General features: G+C 44.7%; 1 protein-coding gene and 1 long non-coding RNA gene across 2 annotated transcripts in view; both read left to right on the forward strand.

Moving 5' to 3' along the window:
• The first annotated feature begins 1164 nt into the window (after positions 1–1164).
• LOC119472098 lies at positions 1165–3234 on the forward strand. The gene is made up of 2 exons (XR_005201212.1): positions 1165–1594; positions 1997–3234. It is a non-coding gene; the product is annotated as an uncharacterized LOC119472098 (long non-coding RNA).
• A 999-nt stretch (positions 3235–4233) lies between these two features.
• IL21R (interleukin 21 receptor) overlaps positions 4234–17394 on the forward strand; it is a 46247-nt gene continuing 33086 nt past the window's right edge. Inside the window, 1 exon segment of the mRNA XM_037740609.1 lies at positions 4234–4958. Coding sequence (XP_037596537.1) covers positions 4834–4958 — 125 coding nt within the window. The 5' untranslated portion in view covers positions 4234–4833.

The following is a 17394-nucleotide window of genomic DNA, read 5'->3' on the forward strand; positions in this document are numbered from 1 at the left end:
CAAACAGTATGATACATCACACTTGTCAGAATTTGCTCTCAACAAGGTGACTTTGTTATCAAAACAGCACAAAATAGCCTCCCCCCACCGTGGGACATTTCATCCTGGCATGGCACTATTTTCACAGCTTGATATGAGCTTAGGAATCAATTACACCCAGGTGCAAATCCCAGCTCTAATTCTTGGCTTGTGTGATGTCTCACTCCTCTGGGCCTCAGTCTCTCCATCTGTAAAATGGGACGACTTTTGTCTGCCCCACACTTTGTGGGATAAGGTGAGATCATGTAGGCACCAAAGTAATTCAGGGCGGTGGTGATGGCAGAGGGAGCAGTGGTGGGAGCAGTTGTCTTGCTCTCTTTCTTTTGGAACTGCTAGGAATTGAGCTTGTTAAATTTTGTCCCCTGGTTTCTTAAATGTCTTCCAGAAACATCCGACCCTCTCGTGGGCTTCTGGCATGTTAGCAAGATGAAAACACTCTTGAGAATTTCTTTTCTCTATTTTCTTCTTGAGTTTCCAAGGGTTAATGACTGCCTTCTTCTTCACAGCTAGGCACTCCCATTTGACAGATGGGCAAAGTGAGGTGATGTGACGTGTCCAAGGGGTCTCGCTCCCTGGAGCTCTGCAGCAGGAGGCTGGATCCAAAGGAAATGGAGGCAGAGAGGGATGGGGCTCAAGCGAGAGCAGAAGGTCCCAAGCTCGGCCCACAACTAGGCAGAAGGGGCTCGGGAATGAGAAATAGACTGGTTTGCAAAGTCTGGAAAAGGACTTCCGTGGGACCTTGGGCAAGGCTCTGGTCCTTCTCTCTGCTGCGGGCTTGGATTCGGCCACTGAGGACTCTGGGCCCACGGGCCAAACTGTGCCACCACTTCACGCCTCTGGTCTCGGTTTCCACATCTGCGCTCTGTGGTGGCTCCAGGCCGCTCTGCCTGCCTCGTGAGTCATGACGGAGAGGCCTGGGGGGATGAGATCACAGCTCCCCAAGAGGCAAGTGTCACCCGATGGCCCCAAATGTCTTCTTTGCAGGTGACCTTTGGTGACAGCGGGTGCCTGCTGTGGGGCCAGGCCCCCCTCATCTCCTTCTCACTCCCTCCCCGAGGGCCCAGCTGCGGGTGGGCGGGGTGGGCGGGGCCGGCGGAGAGCGGCTCACCACATCCTCCCCTTCCTCCCCTCTGCACACGCGGCTGGGTGGCAGCCAGCGGCCTCGGACAGACCCGCTGGCGTCTCTCTGCTGAGTGACCGTAAGTTCGGCGGCTGACCATCTGCCTGCCTCTCCCTGAGCGTGGCTGACAGTCACGCAGCCGCGTCGCGCATCCCTGCCGAGGCCGCCTGGTACCCGCCTCCCGTCCCCTTCCTCTTTCTACTGCTCTGTGGGACACCTGCTTGGAGGCCCAGCTGCCCGTCATCGGAGCGACAGGTCTTATGACAGCCTGATTGGTGACTCGGGCTGGGTGTGGATTCTCACCCCCGGCCCCTGCCTTCTTTCTCAGACCCTCATCTGTCACCCCTACGCTGAACCCAGCTGCCTCCCCCAGAAGTCCATCAGATTGCCCCCAGCACACGGAATGGACTTGTGAGAAGGAAGCTGAAACAGAAGGTAACTCCAGCCCTGGTTCTCCGCTGGGACCAGGGTGCCTTCTCTGCCCAGGAGGGACTGTTCCCTGCCTGCTGCATCTGGCGTCACAGTGGGAGGCCTCAGAGGACGTGCCCAAGGCACAATTGGGGACGCTGAAGCAAAGAAAGTTCATGCAGTGAGGCTGGGCAGAATTGAGGCTGGGGTCTCTTGTTCAGCACAGCTTAGGATTCCCCGGGGACCCAGCAACAGGGGTGTGGCTGAGATGACCCCCTGCCTTGAAAACTGGCCTCCAAAAGGCAGGGGGTCCTGGAAGGAGAGCCAGTTTCAGGCCAAACATAATGTGTCAATCACCTGATTCTGGGCAGCTGAGTCGGGTGGTGATGGGCATGGGTGCAGAGCCTGATGGGACCCATTCTGTGCCAGGTTCTGTGTTTTACCATCTTGATTCCACCCAATCCTTCAAAACAAGGGCTGGTGTGCCCATTTCACAGATGAGCAAATGAGGCTGCGAGAGGTACAGTGACTTTCCCTCGGGGACTCAACCGGGCTGTAGCAGGGTGGGCAGTTAAACCAGGTAACCCCATGAGCTGTCACTGGATCTTTCTCATGAAGCATGGGGAATGGATCAGATGGTAAGAGGCTAACCCAGTGTGCATGTGGAGGAGAGGGGAGTGGGGAGGTCAGTGGAGGCTGAGCCCTGAAGGATGGGAAAGGAGGAAACATTCCTGGTGGAGGAGCCCTGGGGAGTGGGAACTTGGGACTTGCCGCAGGAATGATGTCTCTGCTCAGTGAAGGCAGAAGGCCAGGTGTGGAGGCTTCAAAACCAGGAGGCTGCTGTGAGGAGGACATCTGTGCCTCCCTGGGGGGAGAGTGGGACTTTCAGAAGCACATGGTGGAATGGGGGAAAACCTGCCGGGTCACAACCAGGCCACGCGCCTTCCTCGCTCAGCGAAGTTGGGCAAGTCTCTCTGCTTCTAGCCTCAAGAAGGCTTGGTTTTCTCACCTGTGAAATGGGGACCAAGGTAGCTCCACCCTTGTGGGGCTGGCTGTGTGGTCTTCAGGGCAGAACAGGGTGAGAGCTGCGCTCCCAGTTGGCCCTTTCCCTTTGTGGAAGGGAGTTTTTGGCATGAGAAGCCTTGAGCCCATGGAGAAGGGCCAGACTCCAAGAGTGACAGATTGAGGGACACCCTCAGGTTGCTGTGGTCCCGCCTACCCCAGCCACCTGGTTCTTGTCCCCCCCCCCCAGTGCCAACTCACCACGTTGTAGGCACTTAAGGGTCTCCCATAGTCCTCACCAGGTGAAGTGGGTGGCGTCATTCAGCCCATTTCACAGATGAGGAGAGTGAGGTTAGCTGTGACCGGATGACACGAAGCTGGGATTGGACGCCAGTCTGTAGGACAACAAGGTCACCACCTGCTAGACAGAATAGCATGTAAACAAGACTCCTGGTTCTGGGTGGCTTCTGAGAAGCAGCATTGGATGGGGATGGCTGGGCATTCATTCCCACGGGACGGGCAGCCCCCAGAGGAGAGGTCCTCCTCCCCCACTCCCCACCATGGGTTCTGTGATCCCCCTGTCTTGCCCACTCCCCTGCCAGCAGGCTGTCGGGATCCTTATGCAGTCCCGCAGTGGAGGTAGCTAAGGGCCCTTGTGATAGGAGGTGGCCGGAATCCAGGCCCAGGAGAGGTGGGAGAGCAAGGCGAAGACGGCCCTGAGCTCAGACTGCAGGCTCCCTGCTGCCCGGCGATGCTGGCTTCAGGCCAGGAGAAGGAGCAGGGAGGTGGGGATTAGAGCCGGTAGGGGCTTGTGGGCAGTAGAGTTGGGGGTGGATGCCGAAGGAGGAGGCCCATTCAAGAAAAAGCCGGTCACCAGAAGCTCTGGGAAGAACCTACTTCTTCGCAGCATCAGGACCACCTGGGTGCCTGATAAATAAATGAATGAAAGAAAGGAGGGGTATCCGTTCCTTCCACAGCCAGAGAGGGGAGCTAGCGCCTTCAGCATCCTCACAGGCAGACGCAGGGCCCTTCTCTACACAACAGGGAAGGGGTCCCCATGGTCAGGTGGGGGCACTGGACCTGGCTTCCAAGCGCACCACCCCTTGTGACATTGAGCTGTAGAACTGGTCAGAGCTGGGTTCAAGTCCCAGCTCCACCACTGAGTACCTGTGTGACCTTGAGGAAGCCGCTTGCCCTCTCTGAAGCTCAGCTGCTGTACCTGTAAGAGTGGGACTAGGAGTAAGGATGACTGTCTTAGGTCTGTTTCCGTGGGGACAGGCACAGGTCTTCATCGGCCTGTTCTTATTGAATGTCTGCCATGGTCCCGGCACCTCCCTAGGTCCTGAAGCTCCGGGGTGCACAGAGAGAAAAAGCCAGCGTGATGACAAAGGCAAAAGAGCTGGGCACAGACGGCTCATGAGAAAGGGCTGCTATTATGTTTTACTTTTTCAAAAAAAGTTTTTGAGACAGAGTCTCGCTGTATCACTCAGGCTGAAGTAGGGTGGCCTGATCTCGGCTCACTGCAGCCTCCACCCCCCAGATTCAAGCGATTCTCCTGCCTCAGCCTCCAGAGTAGCTGGGACTACAGGCACACACCACCACACCAGGCTAATTTTTGCATTTTTAGTAGAGATGGGGTTTCACCATGTTGGCCAGGCTGGTCTCGAACTCCTGGGATCAAGTGATTTGCCCACCTCATCGTCCCAAAGTGCTGGGATTACAGGCATGAGCCACTGTTACGGTCCTATGTTTTACTTTAAATATTTAAAAGCCCTTTGCTTTTAGCTGCGAAAATACAGTTAACAAAATAAAAATCATAAATATTCGTCATATTGGCATATACCAGACCTCAATAAATGAGAGCTCTTGTGATGATTCTGCTTTCCCCTTTTACAGATGGGGAAACTGAGGTTCAGAGCGGGGTGGGGATTTTCTAGGGTCACTCAGGGAACCATCTAGAAGGAAGTAGTGAAGAGAGAGGAACAGGTGCTTCCTCCAGAAAGAGGGTCTTCTCGCCCTCGCTCCCCTTCCTCACATGCCCTCCTTACTTGTCCTCCAGAGCCCCGGGACAAGTGAGGGGGAGGGGGAGGGGCATTGGGAGGAACCCACCCCCACCCCTGGCTCGCAGGTGCCACCACCCCCACTCCCTGCCCTGGCCCCAGGCCAAAGGGACTTTTCATGACAGCTAAAATGAGACCTCTGAGTAAATCTGGAACTTCTGTGACGACCTGAGAATATTCCCCAGGCTGGGGGTCAGGGGCCCCATGGAGGGCCCCCGACTGCCCAGGACATCTGTGTCTGGAACCCAGCCTGCTGGTCTCTGCAGCCCCCAGGAAGGATCTGGCCACCTCCGCCCCTCAGGGGCGCCCACTGTCCCCAGGGAAGTGGGGTAAGTGCCCCAACCCAGCTCCCAGCTCAGGCCTGGGCTGTCGCTCGCTGTGTGAACACGACAAGGCCCTGTGCCTTTCTGGGCCTTCTTTTCCTCATCTGCCAAGTGGGCTTGCCAACTTTCCCCAGAATGAATCAGTAACACCAGTCCTTTATGGCCAGGGCCAGGGCAGGCAGACGGGGCTGCTGGGAACTGAGGGGTGAGAGAGGGTGGGTGGCCAGCCCCGTCCCCACCTCATGGCCTCTAGCTGTCACACTTGAAAGCCCCCTTCCACTGCTCTACAGGAGGGGCTGGAGGAAAGGGAGCTGGAGTGAGATCTGGCTGCAGAGGCTGAGAGGTTGCAAGGTTTGGGCAAGGCTGCACGGGATGACAGGGCCTGCAGAGAGATCAAGGTTGCACAGGCAGCGGGGGTGGGGAGCGGGGACTGCAGGGGCTGGGATTTCGTGCTCCTCAGCTAGGAGAGGTTACACAGGCTGGAAGAGGTGCCAGGAGGGAAAGATCGCTGGAGCTAATATTTACTGCCTGGCTAGGAGAGAGAGGCTGAGAGGTCGCACAGCCTCAGGTTGCACGAGCTGGGGAACAGAAGGCCCTTCCTCTCACCTTCAGCTTCTACTGATTAAGCTGTAAACCTGAGGTCCCCAACATACCTGTCTTCAGACACCCATAACCCACCCCTTGCCATTGGGAAAAAAAAAAAAGATGAAAGCAACTAACCCTAACCACACCCCTAACACTAGCCATGCTTCCCTGCCTCACACTTCCCAGCCAGGCTAAGCCTGCTGCCCCCATTCCACAGATGAGGAAAGCTGAGGCTCAGAGAAAGGCAGAGATACAGCCCAGTTCCCACTGTGAGTGAGTGACAGAGTCTCCTTTCTGATCCAGGAGCACCTGGCTGGTTCTTCCCCAGCCTGAGAACTCACTGAGATGAGAGCTCGCTGTGTGACCCTGGGCAGCCCACTGTCCTTCTTTGAAAGTTCCTTTTTACTAATCTGATGACATTAGTCGTGATTATTCACACTCCTGGAACGGAGGGTGTTGCCTGAGGTGGGGTTGTGGGGGAGTTCCTACAGACAGTGAGGAAGCTGATGAGGAAATCAGGACCCCCAGGGCTGCCTCATCCTTAGCCCCATTCATTCATTCATTCATTCATTCATTTTCATTCATTCATTCACCATTGTTCTTCAGCTACTTATTGAGCACCTACTGTGTTCCAGGTCCCTTTCTCTGCACTAGGGTTACTGTGCTGAACAAAACAGGTCAATTACCCAACCTCTGGGAGCTTATGCTTCAGTACAGAAACAAATTATAAACACATACACAGAGACATTTACAAAACTATTCCTCATATTACACTTGCTATGAAGGAGACAAACTAGGGGGTGTGGGTACAGAGATCTGTGGCGTAGACCCAGTTCAGACAGGGGGGATGGCCTCTTTGGAGAGGCAGCACCGAACCTGAAACCTGAGGATGAGAAAGGAGGCTGGGGAAAAGCATTCTAGGCACAGAGAATGGCATGGACAAAGGCCCTGACATAGGAAAAAAGGCTGAAGCATTAAAACTTTTATCCTCGGCCGGGAGCGCTGCCTCACACCTGTAATTCCAGCATTTTGAGAGGCCAAGGCAGGTGGATCACCTAGGTCAGGAGTTCGAGACCAGCCTGAGCAACATGGTGAAACCCTGTCTCTACTAAAAATACAAAATTAGCCAGGTGTGGTGTCCCATGCCTGTAATCCCAGTTATATGGGAGGCTAAGGCAGGAGACTCACTTGAACCTAGGAGGTGGAGGTTGCAGTGAGCTGAGATCGCATCACGACACTCTAGTCTGTGCAACAGAACAAGACCCCATCTCAGAAAACAAAAACAAAGACAAAAAACACAACAACAAAAAACACAACAACAACAAAACTTTTATCCTCACCAAATACCTAAGGCTCTCAATCCCCTGAACTCCAGAAAAAGGGGTCAAAAAGGGTAAGATTTAACCTAGGATTGTACAGTCTACAAGTCTACATAGGTTTTAACACTGAGGATAATGTTTGTTCACAAGTCATTCCCACAGAAAGCATTTTCTTCCATTTAGCCACTCATGTAGCAAATGTTTTGAGCACCCACTGTGTGTTAGACACTGGTTAGTCACTGGGGATTCAGTGGTAACCAAGAGACATACTGTTCCTGCCTAGATGGTGCCCAGAATGTAGATGAAAACACCGTGAGCTATGTGCTATGCGGAGGGTGGACCCCAGGGGAAGGAGTGACTCATGCTCTTTGGAGAGGTCAAAGATTGACAGAGGAGCTGCCACTTGAATGGAATTTTGAAGACTGAGTAGGAGGCTGACAGCCAAAAAGGGCAGAGAGTTCCAGTGGCTAAAACAGCATGTGCACAGGTGTAGAAGCTAAGTGAATGGGTCATGTTGGTGAGGCTGTCAGTGGTCTGGTGAGCCTGAAGCCCAGGATGAATACTGGGAGCTAGATCCCGAAATGCCTTGAATACCAGACAAGGAATTTGGAGTTTTCTCTTGTGGACAACAGAGAGCCACGGAATGACATGTTTGGAGTGAGAATGGAGTTGGAGGAATCACAGCTCTATAGCTGTAGCAGGAAGGTCAGAGAGGAGGACCAGCAGGAGAGCAGGTAGGCAGAAGTCCTTGCAGACCCGGGATAACCTTAGGCATTCTTTCTTCTGTGTTCCCCCTCGGGAAGTCCCTCCGCCTTAACACTTCCTCTTCTGGTGACCTGTTGGCTCCTGTTCCTGGCACTTCTGGGGAGTCCCTCTTCACCCGCTTCATTTCTTTGTGATCCCTATGGGAAACAGGGTCATTTTACTTTTACCTCACTCCCCACCTTTCACTTTCAGCCCCGTGTCCCCACCTGGGTCACCTTGGAGAGAATGGCTGACTTGAGGAACTAGACAGACCCCATTACTCAATCATGTGACAGAAAAAAGATACAGGGAAACCAAGAACTTGGGTTCTTTCCAGTGTGGGGAGGTTGTAAATAATGCTGCTATGAACAGGCTGGTACATGTCTGCTTGTGCACATATGGTTGCATTTCTCTTTGGTTATATAACTTGGAAACAGAAATGTTGAGTCTCTGCTCAGCAGAAGTTTTCTATAGCGGTTGTGTCAATTTACACTCTTGCCAGAATGTTTGTGTTTATCTCTCTCTCTACGTGTGTGTGTGTGTGTGTGTGTGTGTGTGTGTGTGTGTATATATATATATAATATTTATAGATTTATTTTTATAAGTAAAAAATTGTATATATTTTATTACAAATTTATATATGTAAATGTATAATTAATAAATTTATATTATATTATAAATTTACATATATATGTAAATTTATAATAAATATTATATATATATATATATATATATATATAAACTCTTTCCCTCTTCCCCTTTCAGTTTCTTTTTCATTTTCTTAATGGAAACTTTGGAGCAACAAAAATTCTTAATTTTAATGAAGTTTATCAGTCTTTCTTTATGCCCAGAGCTTTCAATGTGTTCTTAAGAAGTGTTGCCTGCAATAAGGTGATAAAAATATTATCCTATGTTTTTTTCTAGATAATTTATTGTTTTACCTTCCAATTTAGGTCTGCAGTCTATCTGTAGTTATTTTTCTATATGGTGTAAGTCAGGGGTCAAGGTTTATTTTTTCCATATCAATATTCAATTAATATACCATCATTTAAGAAAAATGTCATGTTTTCTCTCTACTGCCTTGCACTGGTGAATTACTGAAAATCAAGTGGTTGAATACATGACTTTATCCCTATTGTTTCTATTCTTTTCTATTGGTTAGTTTGTTTTTCCTTGCAACAATGCCATACTTACTAAATTACTTAATAAATCTTGACATTCTTCTTCAAAATTTTCTAAACTATTTTCAGTCCTTTGCATTTTTATATAAATTTTAGAACTACCTCACCAATTTCCACCAAAGAAAATCTTGCTGGGGATATTTTTTCTTTGAAATTTTGGATTTTATTAAAATTTTAGTTCAATTTGGAGGGAACTAGCATCCTTAAAATATTAAATTTTCCAACCCATGAACATAGTATGTACCTCCACTTATTTATATTTTCTTTAATTTTTCTTAGTCATGTCTTGTAGCTTTCTGTGTAGAAGTCTTGTACATCAGCCAGGTGCAGTGGCTTATACTTGTAATCCCAGAACTTTGGGATGCCAATGTGGGTGGATCACTTGATCCCAGGAGTTCGAGACCAGCCTGGACAACGTGGTGAAACCCCTTCTCTACTAAAAATACAAAAATTAGCTGGGCGTGATGGTGCATGCTTGTAATCCCAGCTACTTGGGAGGCTGAGGCAGGAGAATTGCTTGAACCCTGGGAGGCGGAGGTTGCAGTGAGCAGATATTGCACCACTACACTCCAGCCTGGGTGACAGAGCAAGACTCCATCTGAAAAAAAAAAAAAAAGTCTAGTACATCTTTCATTAGATTCCTTCTTGGATATTTGATTTTTTGATGCTGATGTAAATTGCATAATTTTAAAATTTCTTGATTGTTCTTAGTGCATAGAAATATAATGAGTTTTTATACTTTACAATTTTATTAACACTTTTTAAAGCTAAAGTTCCAGATGTAGAAAGAAATAGCTGTTAAACCCAGCCCACTTCATCTGACCATCGCTTGAGGGCTTCCTGCCTTTCTTTGCTTTTGTGATGTTTATGGATCTTTTCCTCTGCTAATCTAATAAGAGAGAGTATTGTAGGGCAAAGTATGGTGTTCCAGGCTTGGATTTTATTAGCCAGTAGATTTTTTTACCCTCAACAGTTTTTAGATGTACAGTACACTATTGTAAATTGTATGCACATTGGTTTGCAACAGATATCTAGAACTTTTTCACATTGCATGGGTCAAACTCTATATCCACTGAACAACAATTCTTCATTTCTCCCTCCCCCAGTCCCTGGCAACCACCATTCCACTTTCTGTTTCTATGAGATTGATTACTTTAGCTACAACACATAAGTGATACAATGTAGCATTTGGGTTTTTTTTGCAATTGGTTTTTTTCACTTCACATAATGTCCTCAAGATGTACCCATGTTATTGCATAGGACAGGACTTCCTCCTTTTTAAAGGCTAAACAATATTTCATTATGTATATACTATATTTTCTTTATTCATGCATCTATCAATAAATTTAGGTTACTTGCTCATCTTGGCTATTATAAATAATGCTGCAATAAACATGAGTGTGCAAAGATGCTGTTTTTATTTCTTTTGGATCTATAGCTGGTACTTCTATTTTTTTTTTTTTTTTTTTGAGACGGAGTTTCGCTCTTGTTACCCAGGCTGGAGTGCAATGGCGCGATCTCGGCTCACAGCAACCTCCACCTCCCAGGTTCAGGCAATTCTCCTGCCCCAGCCTCCTGAGTAGCTGGGATTACAGGCACACGCCACCATGCCCAGCTAATTTTTTGTATTTTTAGTAGAGATGGGGTTTCACCGTGTTGACCAGGATGGTCTTGATCTCTTGACCTCGTGATCCACCCGCCTCGCCCTCCCAAAGTGCTGGGATTACAGGCTTGAGCCACCGCGCCCGGCCGGTACTTCTATTTTTTAATTTTAAAAAAATTTAAAAAGTTTTGCATCATTTTACAATCCCACTAAAAGTGCACAAGGGTTTCAATCCTCACATCTTCACCACCACTTGCTTTGTTTTGTTTTTATAATGACCATCCTAACAGGTGCGAGGTGATATCTCATTGTAGTTTTGATTTATATTTCTCTGATGATTAGTTACGTTGAGGATATTTTCATATGCCTGCTGGCCATTTACTGATCTTCTTTGGGGAAATATCTGTTCATGGCCTTTATCTATTTTTTTTTTTTTTTTTTGAGACAGAGTCTTGCTCTGTCACCCAGGCTGGAGTGCAGTAGCTCGATCTTGGCTCACTGCAACCTCCACCTCCCGGGTTCAAGGAATTCTCCTGTCTCAGCCTCCCAAGTAGCTGGAATTACAGGTACCCACCACCATGCCTGGCTGATTTTCATTAGTAGAGATTGGGGTTTCATCATGTTGGGCAGACTGGTCTTGAACTCCTGACCTCAGGTGATCCCCCCACCTCGGTCTCCCAAAATGCTGGGATGACAGGTGTGAGCCACCACATCTGTTGATTTTTAAATTATTTGTTTTTATGTCGTTATTGAGTTGTAGGGATATTCTGTATATTCTAGATATTAACCCCTTATCTGATGTATGGTTTGCAAATATCTTCTCCCACTCCATAGGTTGCCTTTTGAGTCTGCTGATGACTTCCTCTGCCGAACAGAAGTTTTAAAGTTTGACATAGTCCCATATATCTGTTTTTGCTTTTGTTGCCTGTGCTTCTAGTATCATATACAAGAAATCATTGCTCGTTTCAATTTCATGACGATTTTCCTGTATGTTTTCTTCTAGGAGTTTTATAGTTTCAGGTCTTATGAGCCTCATGTATTACATTTGTCTGATATTGCATGCTTCAGATAAATCCTATAGCCTTTTAATGTGTTGTTAAATTTGGCTTGCTAGCATTTTGTTGAGAATTTTTGCACCAGTATTCATCAAGAGTATTGGTCTATAGTTTTGTTTTCTTGCATCATTGTCTGGCTTTGATATTGGGGCCTCATAAAATAAGTTTGGAAGTGTTTCCTTCTGTTCAGTTTTTTGTAAGTGTTAGCGGTGGATTGGTGTTGACTCTTTAAATATTTGATAGAATTCTCTAATGAAGCCATCTGGGCTAGGGCTTTTTTTTTTTCTAGGAGGTTTTTAATTACTGATTCAATCTCCTTTCTAGTTTAGGTCTGTTTCGATTTTCTATTTTGTCATGATTCAGTCTGGGTCGGTTGTACATATATAGGAATTTATTAATTTTTTTGAAGTATCCAACTTGTTGGCATATAACTGTTCATAGCAGTCTCTTAGAATCCTTTTCATCTCTGTGGAATTAGTTGCAGTGTCTCCTCTTTTATTTCTAATTTTAGGTAATTTGAGTCTTCTCTTTTTTTAATTTAACTAAGGTTTTGTCAATTTTACTGATCATTAGAAATATGATAGATTTGTATATTGATCTCAACTTCAGTTTCTTTGTTTAACAATTATTATTCTAATAGTTTATTTGTTGGATAGTGGACTTTTCTGGTTCCTCAATTCTTTTGTAATTTAAACACACAGTTTTCTAGTCTTTATAAATTAAAAGTTTATTTTTCTTACTTTCCCAATATTATGTTAAGTAGTGCCTCTGGGATAAGATGTTTTTGTTTTCACCCTGACCTCAGGGAGGAAGGGTTCAATATTTCACAATTAAGGATAATGTTAGCTATGTATAGAGTGTGTGTGTGTGTGTGTGTGTGTGTGTGTGTGTGTATAATCTTAATTAGATTAAAGAAGACTCCTCTATTTCTGCTGTTTTGACAGGTTTAAAAAATCCTGAATGTGTGTTGCAATTTATTAAATGTGCTTTCTGAACTTACTATATAATCATATAAATTTTCTTCTTTATTCTGTTAATGTGGTGAAATTGATTATGGTTTCCAAATATCATACTAACCTTATATTCCTGAAATAAACCCATATGATAATAAGTTATCTATTTTTGTACATATTATTAGATTTGATTTGTTAATATTTTGTTTCAGATATTTTGCATCTTATTTATGGAAAAGATTGACCTGTAATCTACTTTCCTTTAATGTCAAGTTTTGGTATTAAGATTGTCATTTATTTCAGACATCAATGAAAGCACAGATGTGTCTGAGATTATGTCTGCCATCTTGCTATTTGTTTTATTTTTTGATCTACCTAGCCTTTCTTCTTTTCTCTATTTTGTAGACAATCAAGTTTTTAAAATTATTATTCCATGTTTCCTATTCATCTGTTCATTGTACCTTCTTTTATAATTCTTTTTGTGCTTATCTTAGAGATTATAACATGCATAGTCATTATTATTATTAGGATCTACTTTATTCGTTTGTTTGTCACTTCTTATGCAATATGAATTCTTCCAAAAGTTCATGGAAAATTCAGATTATGAAAAAACGATTCATGAAGCTCAACATTTTTAGCACCAAAATAAACTTGTACTAACTTGCTATAGCACGCGTAAACAGGATCTAGTTTGAGGCATTCAGAAGGATAAGGCATCCATTTGAAAAAAAAAGCCCCTATCATTGCAACATGAATTCTGCTAAAATTGAAGCAGGAACAAACATCAAATTTATGGTGAAACTTGGGTGGAAGAATGGCGAAATCAGTGATGATTGTGGCAGATCATCCACATCAATTTGTTAGGAAACATTCATCTTGTTCATGCCTTAATTGAAGGAGGCAACGATTAACAGCCCAAAGAGTAGCTAAAGCCATAGACCTCTCACTCAGTTCAGGGTACAGAATTCTGACTGAAAAATTCAAGTTGAGCAAACTTCCCACTCACTGGGTGCTAAAACCGCTGTGCACAGATCACCTGCAGACAACAGCAGAAACTTCCATGGAAATTTTAAACAAACGGGATCAAGATTCAGAAGCGTTTCCTCACATTATTGTAATAGGAGATTAGACATGGCTTTACGAGTTTGTCCTGAAGACAGAGCAATGGCTCCCAGGTTCAGCCAAAGCAAAAGCAGGTCGGTCAAGAGAGAAGGTCATGGCAATGGGTTCTGGGGATGCTCAAGGTGTTTTGCTTGTTGACTTTCTGGACAGCCAAAGAATAACATCTGCCTGTTATGAGAGTGTGTTGAGGAAATTAGCCGAAGCTTTAGCAGAAGAATGCCCAGGAAAGCACCTCCACCATTGCGATGCTCCTGCTCATTCTTCTCATCAAATAAGGGCAATTTTACAGTTTCCATGAGAAATCAGGCAGCCACCTTAAAGTTCTGATTTGGCGCCTTCTGACTTCTTTTTGTTTCCTAATATTTAACGACCACCCATTTTTCTTTAGCTGACAATGTAAAAAAGACTGCATTGATATGGCTTCATTCCCAGGACCCCCCAATTCTTTACAGATGGACTAAATGCCCGCTGTTGTCACTTACAAAAGTGTCTTGACCTTGATTGAATTTATGTTGAGAAATAGAGTTTATTTTTTCATCGTTATCTTCGAATTCCATTTTTTATGAACTTTTTGAAGTCCTCTTGTACAATAGCCTTTAACTTTATTCACCTTTCCTTGCCTTTGGGGTTTCATGGTCGTTACATCATTAGTATGTTAAACAATTAATAATCATAGGAATTCATATATTTATTGATTTACTTTTTGAGACAGAGTCTCACTTTGTCACCCAGGCTGGAGTGCAATGCTGCAATTTCACCTCACCACAACCTCTGCCTCCCAGGTTCAAGCAATTCTCCTGCCTCGGCCTCCCCAGTTGCTGGCACTACAGGTGTGTGCCGCCATGTCAGGCTAATTTTTTGTATTTTTAGTAGAGACTGGGTTTCGCCATGTTAGTCAGGCTGGTCTTGAACTCCTGACCTCAGGTGATCCACCTGCCTCTACCTCCCAAAGTGTTGGGACTACAGGCGTGGGCCACCGCACCCGGCCTAATTAATATATTTAGAGGACTTTCTGTTGTGATTCATTTCACCCTACAGTACCTAGAGATGCTCCCCATCTGGAATTCTTTTCCTTTTACATGAAAACCTCACTGTCCTATATCGCTTGATGCAGGTCTGTCACTGACAAAATCTCTCACTTAGTTTTGTCTGAAAAAAACCCTTATTTTGCCTTCATTTCCAAAAATCTATATTTCAGATGTAATTCACAAAACTTGAAATGTGCTCTTAAAGTAGGCAATTCAGTGGTTTTTAGTATACTAACACAGTTGTGCAGCCATCACCACTAACTCCACATTTCCGTGACTCCAGAAACAAACCTACACCCACTGCTGTTACTCTCTGTCCCCTGGCCCCTCAACCTCAGCTCCTGACAACCACTAACCTACTTTACATCCCTATGGATCTGCCAGTACTGGACATTTCACACATATGGAATCATACAACATGAGGCCTTTTGTGTCTGGTGTCTTTAGCATGCATTTTTAAAGTTCATCCGTTTTGTAGCATGTATCAGTAGCTCATTCCTTTTTATGGCTAGATAATATTCCACTGCATGGATACACCACATTTTTTTATCCATTCACCAATTGATAGAAATTTGGCTTATTTCCAATTTTTTGCTATTATGAATAATGAATGCTGCTGTGAACATTTGTGTACAACGATTGTAAATTTCTTTCTGGACATATATCTGCAATTATTTTATTTTCTTTTTTCTTTTTCTTTCTTTCTTTTTTTTTTTTTTTTTTTTTTTNTTTTTTGAGACAGGGTGTCACTCTGTCACCCAGGCTGGAGTGCAGTGGTGTGAAAACAGCTCACTGCAGCCTCAAACTCCTGGGCTCCATTGATCCTCCCACCTTGGTCTCCTGAGTAGCTGGGGCCACAGGTGCATGCCACCATGCCCAGCAAATATTTTAATTTTAATTTTTGTAGAGATGAGGTCTTGCCACACTACCCAGGCTAGTCTCAAACTCCTGGGCTCAAGCAACCCTCCCGCCTCAGCCTCCTAAAATGCTAGGATTATAGGCATAAGCTACTGCATCTGGTCAATTCCTTTCACTATATACCTAGGTGTGAAATTTCTTGGTCATATGGTAACACTGTACAGTCACATATTGCTTAATGACGAGGACACATCCATCCTGAAGGACCTGCCTGAGGCTGTTTTGCAGTTAAGATTTTTGTTTGTTTTTGAGAGTCTTGCTCTGTCACCTAGGCTGGAGTGCAGTGGTGTGATTTCAGCTCACTGCAGCCTCTGCCTGCCAGGTTCAAGCAATGCTGTGCTTCCGTCTCGAGAATAGCTGGGATTACAGGCCCTTACCACCATGCCTGGCTAATTGTTGTATTTTTAGTAGAGACAGGGTTTCACCATGTTGGTCAGGCTGGTCTCCAACTCCTCACCTCCGCCTCCCAAAGTGCTGGGATTACAGGCATGAGCCACCGCGCCCAGCCCTGCGTATGCTGTACTTTTGTCTGGCTGGCAGTGCAGTAAATTTGTTTTCACCAGCATCATCACAAGCCCATGAGTAACATGTTGTGTTATGATATCACCAGACAATAGGAATTATTCACCTTCATTATAGTCCTATGGGCCCACCTACACACAGTCTATCACTGACTGAAATGTCATTATGCAGCACGTGACTGTATTTAATGTTTTGAGAAACTGCAAAACTGTTTTCCATAGTGGCTGCACCGTTTTCCATTCTCATCAGCTATGTTTAAGGGTTCAGATTTCTCCGCCCCCCCATTCACACTCGTGATTGATGATTATTATTGCCATCCTAATGAGTGTGAAGTGGTGTCTCATTCTGTTCTTGATTTGCATCTAATGAGTAATCTCAGTGGCCACCTTTTCCTGTGTTTGTTTGTATTTCTTCTTCAGAGAAATGTCTATTCAAATCTCTTGCCCATTTTAAATTATAATTCTTGTCTTTTAGATCTTGAGGTGCAAGCGTTCTTTATATATTCTAAATACCACATCTTTAACAAACACGTAAGATTTGCAAATACTTCTTTCCTATGCTGTATGTTATATTTTCACTTTTTGATAGTATTCTTTGAATCACAAACATTTTAAATTTTGATACAATTTAATATATCTACTTTTCTTTGTTTACTTATGCTTTTGGTGCCATATTTAAGAAACTATTATTGCCTAATACAAGGTCATGAAGATTTACACATAGGTTTTATTTTAGGAGTTCAATGGTTTTACTTTTTACAGCTAGGTCTTTAATCTGTTTTGAGTTTATTTTTGTCTATGGTGTGAAGTAGGAGTCTAGCTTCACTATATTGCATTGTGGATATCCATTTGTACAGTACCATTTGTTTTAAAGACTACTTTTTCCCCATCAAATTGTTTTGGCACCCTCATAAAAAGCAGAAAAACATAAATGTATGTACTTATTTCTGAACTCTCAGTTCAATCCCATTGATCTATATGTACGTCTATGTGTCAGTATCACACTGTTAATAAGTTTAGCTTTGTAGTAAGCTTTGAAATTGGGAAGTTTGAGTCCTCCAACTGTGTTCTTTCTCAAAATCTTCTTGGCTATTCTAGTCCCTTACATTTCCCCATAAATTTTAGGACTAGTTTGTCAATTTCTGCAAACACACACACACACACACACACACACACACACACACACACACACACACACAAAATCCAGCTGGGATTTTTTAGAGATTACTTTGAATCTGTATGTCAATTTGAGGTGTCATCTTGATGACATCAATTTTTCCAATTCTTTTTTTTTCCATTTATTTATTTTATTGCATTTTAGGTTTTGGGGTACATGTGAAGAACATGCAAGATTGTTGCATAGGTACACACGTGGCAGTGTGATTTGCTGCCTTCCTCCCCATCACCTACATC

This window comes from Cebus imitator, unplaced genomic scaffold (genome assembly GCF_001604975.1).
Source record: "Cebus imitator isolate Cc_AM_T3 unplaced genomic scaffold, Cebus_imitator-1.0 Scaffold85, whole genome shotgun sequence".
Lineage (NCBI taxonomy): Eukaryota > Metazoa > Chordata > Mammalia > Primates > Cebidae > Cebus > Cebus imitator.